Here is a 9498-nt window from a genome sequence, read left to right as displayed (position 1 = left end):
TAGAGATGAAATTCTTGAAACTGTCACGCAAAAAAGAGAGGTGAAGAACATTTAAAAAAGTATTATTTTCTCAACTCAGACCTTTCTAGTTGGTTCCTAAGAAGAAAAGAAGCATTTGAGAACTAAGTTGAAATAAATACACAGCCAAATTCTACGAACAGAAATAAATTGTAATATAACTTGAAAGGACTTTGATTGGAGTTGAAGTAAATGATCAATCAACTTGCATGTGTTGTTCGTGAGGGAAAGGTATGGAAGCACAGCAATGGTAGTATCCATTTTCATCAAATGCAAATCTTTGTGAGAGATGAGCTTCACGGATATGATACTCACCCCACTCCTCTGAACCATATTCCTTGAAAATTTCACGAGCATCAAATGAATCGAACTTCTTTTTCTTTTTACTGCTCAAGGAAGGGATTGCGGTGGCCATAAAATCAAACAATTCAGGATTTTAAACACAGAGATTCGCAAATAGAAGGAACTAGAAAGTACAGGATCGAGGAAAAGTTGAATGAATTGTGTACCTTTTCCTATGTCTTGCATTCATAACAGTAGCATGCAACTGAATGTTGAGAATGATGAGGGAAAATACTCTTTAGTTTATGTACTTTAGAAGACGAGATTGTTGAATCGAATCACATAGCAAGGTAACGAACTAAACATGTTGATATTTGAACGTTGAAGGGATTAGAAGTTGTTGAGCATACCTTTAATTTTTGTTTTGCATCTTTCTCCAGAACAAGTCCAGCTTCGGTAAATGCATTAATAATGAGTTCTAAAAAAGCTCAAGAAACTCAAAGGTAAAATATTGCTTGATTACTCTAAGAACTTGAGTTAAAAGGAATCAGTTAGGAAATTCTTTTAGATGAAACTATAAAATGGATACGACAGGCACGTAACAGTCTTCCTTCGTCGCCAATCTCTTCCACAGGAGCATAGAGAACACGGGCTTTGGCCAAAGAACCTCTCATACAATCCTGATATGACAATCATAACTGGAATCAAACAATTTCAACTAAGATACAAATGATAAGTTGTAGCTACAAGATTCAAACCGAAATACATATACACTTTTCATCAGTTGAAATATGAACTGATCCTGAGTGAACAATAGTTATGATTGAACCAGTGCTTACATAGGAAGCATTGCTTTCCATATGAATAAACAATGTAATAGAATTTGATGCTTGAATTTAAGAGAACTCACCAACCCCTTGAGCCTAATTAGTACTGGCCTGTTATCCAAAGTATCCATTATTTTAGACGAAATACCCTGAAAGAAATGATGAGTCAGTCACGTGCATGCTCTACATATGTACCGCTAGTATGTACAAATATCAGTTAGTAAGTTTAATCACCCTCAAAACTTCAGAAGCAGCATCAACTCGCTCCTTGTTCCACAACTTCAACATAAGTACAGTTAGGTGAAATGTTTTAGGTTTTATAAATATTGACTTGTCAATGCCCAAATCTGTAGAGAGCAGAGTAAATCCGGGAAGTTCTTAGAAGAAAAGTGAGATTGGCACTTTCATGGGAGGGGAAGAAAACAATGTTCCTCAGTAACCTTAAAGAAAAAATATACAGTTGAGCATATGTTAACCAATTGATGAGTTGACAAAGCCAGGTGCTCTTCACAGAGCAACACATTTGACACTTGACAGACGTAAGAAAAAAAGAATAAAGAATTAGAAATATGTTTTCACTGTGATGTTAAAGAATTGGAAAGTTCATATAGATCTAAGTGAAATACAAGTTTATAAGCCTTTACAATGTTCAGTGGTTATCATACCAGATGGTGTAGAAACCTTTGAAGTTTTAGGAAGATAGCTGACGATAGGTATATTTATGTTCACTTTGATTTGCTCACGTTTATTATCCACCTGAAGTTCAACTGCAACATCTGGTGCATTAACAGTATGTTGAACCTCAACTTCATTGTCTGTATGATCTTCATTTGTATCGCTATCCTCAGCGTCATCCAAGCAAGACTCAGAACTTCGTAGAATGGAGTTTTGGAAATTAATAAGCTTCTCGACTAATTCAGGGTGTATAGCCAGAGGAAGGGACACAAAATGTGAGTAATCAAGACTCGGGCTTTTAATTGCCTGAATTTAAAAAAAAAAAAGGTCAATCGTGCATTCTACTATACTTGTTAGTACAAAAAGAAAAGTCAGAAGAATATTCCATGACCTGTAGATTCATCAGAACCGCAAAAGAAGAAAATATTACAGAAAGAAAAAATTTTAAGAAAAAAAGAAAAAAGAAAAAAAAAACGGACTCTCATTGAACGAACATCAGAGCTTCCTACCATACCATGAAGAAATGCCTTCCTTCTGGTAAATAAGAAGAGTCCTCTTTGATATAAAAGATGAACTAAATGCTGATAGCACTAACGAAGTAATGAATTAAGAAAAAATGGTTCGGAGTTCTTCATGTATGAAGGTTTATAATGACTCTTCAGTGGCTGGAAAGTTATTTAAGGCAATTAAATTTGTTGGTAATGAATTTTTTACGTCTAAAGAATTAATGAGCCTCCTGAGTCCTGGGTAAACGAGAAAACTTTTAAGGTTGCGGATGATACAGCTTCCATATTTAATCACACCAGTTATAAGCTTTCGAACTGTTCCTTTGGTTTTAATATGGAAAGAAAAAGAGCTTCCTCATAGTATCAAGAGGAATAAAGAACCTTGTTGTTTCTTCAACGAAACTCTGGTTTTTTTCCTCTTTCTCCTCAAGAGGGTTGTCTCAATTATCTCCAATGTTACTGTTCTTCAGCTCCTTTTGGGTTTTCTTTACCTCCAAGCTCAAATTATTTTATGGGTTTATGCAGTCAAAGCTTTAATTTTGGTTCTTTGGTCCAAGTGCGTTCTATGATTTTTCAAGAGCAAGCATTTTCTTTGGCTGGTTGGGTTTGATTTTGTTCTTTATCTAATCTTTTTATTGGCTTCCCTCCCCAAGACATTTGTTTGTTTTCGGATTGCTTTTATAGTTTCTTTGTAATTTTAGTTAGTTTCTTTTTTTCTTTCGCTATTTGGAGTTTGTAGCTGAGCATTAATGTTTTTTCGATTTTTTTTTCAATAAAAAGCTTTATCTTTAGCTGAACAGTCAAAGTTTTATGTTTTTTCGTTTTGTAGCTACCTTTAGCATCATAAAAAAAAAAAAAAAAAAGTGCTGAAATTGGAAGAACTCGCATTCTAAAACAAACACAAAAATGGACAACTTGCCTCGTCAATTATTGATTGTATTTTTTCTGAAGCTTTGGTTACACTGTCAACCGAGTTACCTTCAATAACTGTAATAATTAATAAAACAGAGTTTATTAAAAAAAAATAATATTAGATCTCTATTCAAGCTAGAATAATTAAAAAATGTATATATGTATGTATGGCAAGATTATTAATTCAGCCTTATTGTGACAGAGAATTGAATTTCAAAACAACTAAAGCGAGCAATTTGACCAAAAAAAAAAACATCCACAGGACTCAGGAGAATTAAATAGCATATCTTGTATTTTAAAAAGGAAAACAACATCCACAAGAGAATTAAACAGCATATCTTGTATTTAAAAAGAAAAACTGAGAAAACTAAAACTAGACACTGTATTTTGTAATCAAGCAAAATGATATGCATCAAATTTAATCTTACCAACGAATTCTTCCCTCTTAGATGATGGAATCATAATCTTGACTCCCATCTCTTTTTCAATCCTTTCCTGCGTAGATCCACTGTGGAATACAAGATGGAAAATCAAATGAGAACGCTGACCATATATTATGCCCAATATTTAGATATCAAATTTACCCTTTCCCTCTGACAAATCGAATTAGAGAGCTCCCTACCTGCATATTAAACGTAAGAAGACTAAATTGACAAGTAAACTAAAAAAACTGATCTGATGAAGATACTAGGATATGCTCACTTACATCCAGTTTCACTGAAAACTTCTCACCAGAAGTCACAGATTGACCCTCCAAGTTCGTGTCTCCACCCATATTTACACTTAGCTCAGTCACGACATTAATTTCTTCAGCTACTTCTACTGGTTGAGCACTAGTACTGGTATGCATTCTGACGTCCATTTCTTGAACTTGACTTCCATCCTCTGACTCAACTCTATCATCCTCAACCGACAAATCTACATCAAGAACAATTATCTACCACTAAATAGTTCCAATTGAGAAAGTAAAAGTTGGTTCAGTTTCAGAAAATTAAATCCCCTAGGTACATAATTAATTCAACTAGCGTGTAACACATATCATCATAAAATTTTTAATCCAGTTGGGGGCTGTTCACTATCGTGCTTAAGATGGACAACAAATTCCCATGCCTTTTGCTAACATTAAAAGAACTAGTACTTATATCCTTTTGCAATATAAATCCAACCTACCCTCAGAAGGGCAAGCGTGGGTACACACTGGTCTCCATGCTTGGCTGATTGTTTTGCGCTTTTTCTTCTGGTCAGCAGCACTCCTAAATTCCGTTTTACCAGTCATATTTGCGTTCAATCTCCAACCATTATAAGCATAAAGTCCCTGACACATTAGAATAGAAGTCAGTACTAGAACGACGAAGCAATTCCACTCCTAGCTTATTAAGAAGAACATCATTTCAGTATGCTCAATCCGGACCAATGGTTATCAGTAATCTAATCCGATTCAATCACCACTCACATCTAAAACTTAAGCCGATAAGAAATGGAAAATGGCAATACAAAAATTTGGACATAACCAACCATTGATGTATATATAAATATAGCATTCTTCAATGAAGCAGAAAATCAATACAGCTTAGTAAATTCAACGAACTCCATACATAAATGGATTACCGTCTGGTGTAGGACAAACGGAGCTGTATATTTCAAGAAGCGGTCGACTCTACAAAAAACGGCACAGCATATTAAATATTAGTTGTATAACGAATCTTCCAAAGAGTGAAAAAAAAATTCCATCCATTGATCGAACTAAGATATATCCGATTAAATAAACTATTATCAAATATAGTCAATCGAGACTTCCTGTCAATTGATTGAATTCTAACTAGAAAGCTTCCATTATATTGAATATTCTTTTCAGTTTCATCAAGTGATGAAAATGGAAGCAAGTATCCGGCATTGTTAGGTTAGCAGTAAACTAAAAAACCTGTAGAATTACAAAACTTGAAGTGGAGATTAAGGAAAGAAACAAAATCTAGCATGCTTGAGGATACTTTTTCAGAATCCGGACAGAGTTTTATGAGAATCATACCTGAAAAGAGACCGGCAAACTATCATTCGCAAACTCTGGCTTTGTCGACCGGAACTGCAGAGAGCATTCAAGCACGGTGGACGAGAAAGGAGTTCACACGTAACCTTCCCCACGTGCGATGCACGTGAATTTTGTAATTTTATTATAGCCTCTAAAAATAAAAGGGTTATACTAACAAATAGTTTTAAATTTAATTTCATAAAATAAAAAGACCAAATATAACAATTACATGCCTTCCTTGTAATATTTTTCTAAAAAAAATATAAATATAACAAAGTTTACGATTAAAATTTATTATTATAAATTGAGTTTATTATTAATAGAAATCAATAATTTATTTTGCTATATTTGTATTTTTTAAATAAATATTATACACTTGATTATTCATAATAATTTGAAGTGCACACGAATGTAGAAAAAAAAATTATAATAATAGAATTCATATTACTAAATTTTTTAACTTATAATAATAAATTTCTACAAGGTTAGAATCGTAGAAATTTGCTGATAGATAATAAAATTTGAACTATTAAACTTGCACTAATGTTACAATTTAGAGTTGAAAGCTTAATTTGCCTTAATTTTAACACTTATATTAAAGTTGAAGGGTAAAAAAGCCCTAGAAGACTGTTCGGCCTCCATTTTCAACATTGGCGCATTGATTCACCGTTCTCCCGCGCACAGCTGCCGCTTGCCGTTGTTGCCGTTGTTGCCGTTAGCTTAGCTTCACTCCCTCTCCCGCTCATTTCTATGGCTTCATTCATCCCTCTCGCCGATGCCTCTGCGCTCCATCTCTAATAAATTCCCTACCAACTTAGCTGAAGTGGTAAATGGCCCATAAATTATTAATGGATTTCCGAAATTATTCCCCTTCTTGTATTTTGATAAATTCGTTGGAATTTTATCATCACTTTTTCAGATAACAAGAGCGTCAACAATTGTGTCTGCTGGAGGATAGAAGTTCTGCCACTTTGTTGTTCATATTTATTTTTAGAACACCCACAAGGCTGTTACGATCAGTGGTTATTTATTGATCATGGATGTAGTAACCGATAACTTTCGGCATGAGAAAGTTCAAAGGTTCGAGGAATTTGTTGACCGTCGCTTGAAACCTGATTTAGTGCATGCAATCGCTGAAAGGTATTCTTTTGTTTTAATTTATCGACTTCGTGCATTTTGAAGGATCCCAATTTAGCATTGTCTATCAAGCGAAATGTACAATCTTGTGCGCCCCTCTTAATTGATTTTACTATTTAAATTGGCGATGTGTGGCTTCACTTATATTTTTTTTCACTGTCTTTCATAGAATAGCATTAAATATCAATGTTGCCTAAGATTGCTTAATTATTAGATTTTAGTAATTGATTAAAAAATGAAGTTTTGTGGTGGTTGGTGTCTAATGACTCTAAGCACGTGTTTAGAAGGATTAACTTTTTTGGTAGAAATCTTGGATGGTCGTGATAGGCGATTGGTGATTAAGGGAGGTATTAGTAAGAGGATGATTCAGGAGAGGAATGATGTGTGAGAAATCTTGTAAGTCGGTTGGATCCATGTAGCAGCCAAAATGTCAGTGAATTCGTGATGGATATATGTAATGTACATCGCTCTGGTCTAGGGAGGTATCTTTTTCGTTGCCTTGGGCTTTGGGAGGAATGAGAGGTCTCAAACTCTCCTTTAACTTGGATTTCATATGAATTGATTTATATGTCATTCAAAAATGTTTTCTGTTTCTTTCCTTTGGCTTTGAGAAAGGTGGGAGCTCCAGGAATTTCTTCATTGACTAGTATGTAAAGATTTCAATAATTGGTTTCTATAAATTCAGAAGGTCGACTTTTGATCTTGTGTTTATTTGTTGGTATATAGGATAGCGCCCATCTTGAGAATTTGAGTTGTCGATGGAAGGTGTGATTGTAAAATTCATTAAACGGTTTTTTCTATATTGTTTGTTATTTTGCAGAGATAAAGTGTTTGAGCAGCAGAAAGTGTTGTATCCTTTTTAATTCATTTGACGCCTCCTCAGATTTATGGCTTCACTTAATTCTTAATTATCCTGTCATACTTCGCTTGTGATATGTTGCGTTCTCAATTTATGATTTTAAAACTTAACATCTTTATACCATTAGCTCAGACCTTCGCCGGAACATTGAGAATTTGGAGAAAAATAGTATAACTAATGTCAGAACATTGGTCAATCTTGGCTCTGAAGTCTATGTACAAGGCGATGTGTAAGTTTTACAGAACTAGATAATGAATCTGGTAGTCATTTTTCATTTCTTTTTTTCTTTTTAACATCTATAGCGTTTAAGCCACCATGAGTGCATCTCGACTAATGTCATAAAACAACTACCTCACCTCGTAACATTTGGTTGTTTGAAAACTTGAAAGATTTTAGTATTCTAGGTAGGTGTCCACTGTGGAGTTTGGATCCCTTTATCTCTAGGTCATGTTTCTTTATCGCTAGTTGCCCTTGGATATTAGGTTAACACTCCCACTTAATTTACCTTCCTCCTGCAAATTTCGAGCTTATAATTTCTACTTGTACAGGCCAGACACACGAAGCATATTTGTAGATATTGGGCTTGGGTTTCATGTGGAGTTCACATGGTCTGAAGCTTTAAAATTCATTTCTCTCAAAGAAGAAAGGTTAACCAGGTAAATGTTTTAAGGTATTGGCCGGTATTATATAGATGACTGCTTTTACAACAGTAAGTTTTAAGGTTACAAATTTTCGTTTATTGAAGAGCCTGCATATGTTTTTGTTGTAACCATGCAGACAGATAGAAGAGTACACTCAATTAATTGCATCCATCAAAGCGCAGATCAAGTTGGTATGTATTTCATAATTAACATTTTTCTGTTCTCTGTTTCTTAATCACAAGATTCAATTTGACTATTGTACTTGATCTTTTTTTTATTCACTCATCCAACCAAGTTTATTGGTGAAAGTCGAACCTTTTAACCTTAATAAGTACACAAACACCAATTCTTCTGGGATCCTAAAACTCTCATTTGTGACGCTATGAAGCTACATTTTTTACATTCATTTGTGGGGCAGGTATACAAGCATAACTTTTTTTAAAAAAAAATTTGCAGGTTTGTGAAGGGATTCGTGAATTATTACAACTTCCAGCAGAGAGGACTGTGGAAGAACGTGTCTTTTGAGTTTCTTTCCTGATAGTTCCTGCTTTCCTGGGGATGAAGATGGTCCTGAATCAGTATAGTTATAAAATCCTTAATTTTTTATGCTCTTTGTAAAACTAGTTCATCTTTTAGAACTTTATGGAAACATGTACGATCTTGCTTTCTGTCTCTGCATTGATTATTTATGGTTCTCAAAATCTACTTTTTCTTCTGTGTGTCAATCCCCCATCACTTTGTTGTTGGTAATTCACTTTGGATAACTTTATCAAAGAGGTCAAAGGTAGAGATATTCATTAATTTATTCTCATGTTGATCAAAAGAAAAGTATTTGAAGTAAAAAAAAACAATATAAACCCTTGATGTTCATTAAATGAACTCGGCTTAGTGGTAGTAGATATTACTCTTGTTTGAGCTTGGATGTTTGATCTTTCATCTTTCTAACCATTCTATTAAGAAAAATGATAATCTTTTGATATCATTAAACTAAATTTAGGTCTTCTTTATTTTTTTTTAAATTTTTTGAATAAATTCAGCATAGAAATAGTTCTTTGTCTAAATTCTAGGAGAGTAAAATGTGTGTATATATATATATATCAATATCATGAGTAAGAAATAGTAAGAAAACAAGTACAAGTTTCATTAAGTTTAATAGTTATAACAAGGACTTAAGCTTTTCTTAGTAATCTAGTTTTAAATTTGAGAACATTCAACTTTTATTTTTATTATTATTGTTGTTATTATAAGTCAGAAAATTGGAATCTCAAATTTCAAGGCATTTTATGGTGAATGACAGAAAAATTTAGAAAATTGATGCAAGGAAATATTATGTTAGACAGCCAAAGATTCCAAATAATTTAGATGGAGGAATATATACGTAAATTTTAAGATTACGTATAGTATAATATTATTCGTCAGAAGGCATTTTCTTCATCTTCTCTCCAAATGTTCTTACAGGAACACTAACCCAACCCCTTCCTAAAATACCTCCATTTTCTTATTTAATTCTTAGTATTTTTTTACATAAGTTATATATCCCTAATACGAGCATACCCCCACCGATGTTCGTAAATTTGGAGGGTAATACCAAAAATACGAATTTGAGAAAATGTAA

General features: G+C 33.6%; 2 protein-coding genes across 4 annotated transcripts; one reads left to right on the top strand and one right to left on the bottom strand.

The window, feature by feature from the left end:
- LOC101217658 (activating signal cointegrator 1 complex subunit 1) lies at positions 1–5380 on the bottom strand. 3 transcript variants are annotated; one of them, XM_031889314.1, is made up of 14 exons: positions 5247–5380; positions 4829–4877; positions 4382–4535; positions 3927–4138; positions 3805–3842; positions 3649–3728; positions 3228–3295; positions 1793–2108; positions 1362–1474; positions 1211–1276; positions 890–980; positions 711–778; positions 528–565; positions 1–404 (listed from the first exon to the last, which is right to left on the bottom strand). In XM_031889314.1, the coding sequence occupies exons 1-14, from the start codon at positions 5270–5272 to the stop codon at positions 215–217; spliced, it is 1509 nt and encodes a 502-aa protein (XP_031745174.1). In that variant the 5' UTR covers positions 5273–5380; the 3' UTR covers positions 1–214. The 3 variants fall into 3 exon arrangements, with proteins under 3 accessions (XP_031745174.1, XP_004141755.1, XP_031745175.1); XM_004141707.3 differs by having other exon boundaries at positions 4391–4535; XM_031889315.1 differs by having other exon boundaries at positions 4816–4877; positions 5247–5318.
- A 476-nt stretch (positions 5381–5856) lies between these two features.
- LOC101218851 (protein UXT homolog) lies at positions 5857–8684 on the top strand. Its single transcript, XM_004141712.3, has 7 exons — positions 5857–6072; positions 6166–6386; positions 7204–7233; positions 7370–7471; positions 7791–7898; positions 8020–8074; positions 8340–8684. The coding sequence occupies exons 2-7, from the start codon at positions 6283–6285 to the stop codon at positions 8406–8408; spliced, it is 468 nt and encodes a 155-aa protein (XP_004141760.1). The 5' UTR covers positions 5857–6072; positions 6166–6282; the 3' UTR covers positions 8409–8684.
- Positions 8685–9498: the final 814 nt, after the last annotated feature.

Source organism: Cucumis sativus, chromosome 7, assembly GCF_000004075.3.
Source record: "Cucumis sativus cultivar 9930 chromosome 7, Cucumber_9930_V3, whole genome shotgun sequence".
Classification (NCBI taxonomy): domain Eukaryota; kingdom Viridiplantae; phylum Streptophyta; class Magnoliopsida; order Cucurbitales; family Cucurbitaceae; genus Cucumis; species Cucumis sativus.
This window is presented reverse-complemented; position numbering and strand designations above follow the sequence as displayed.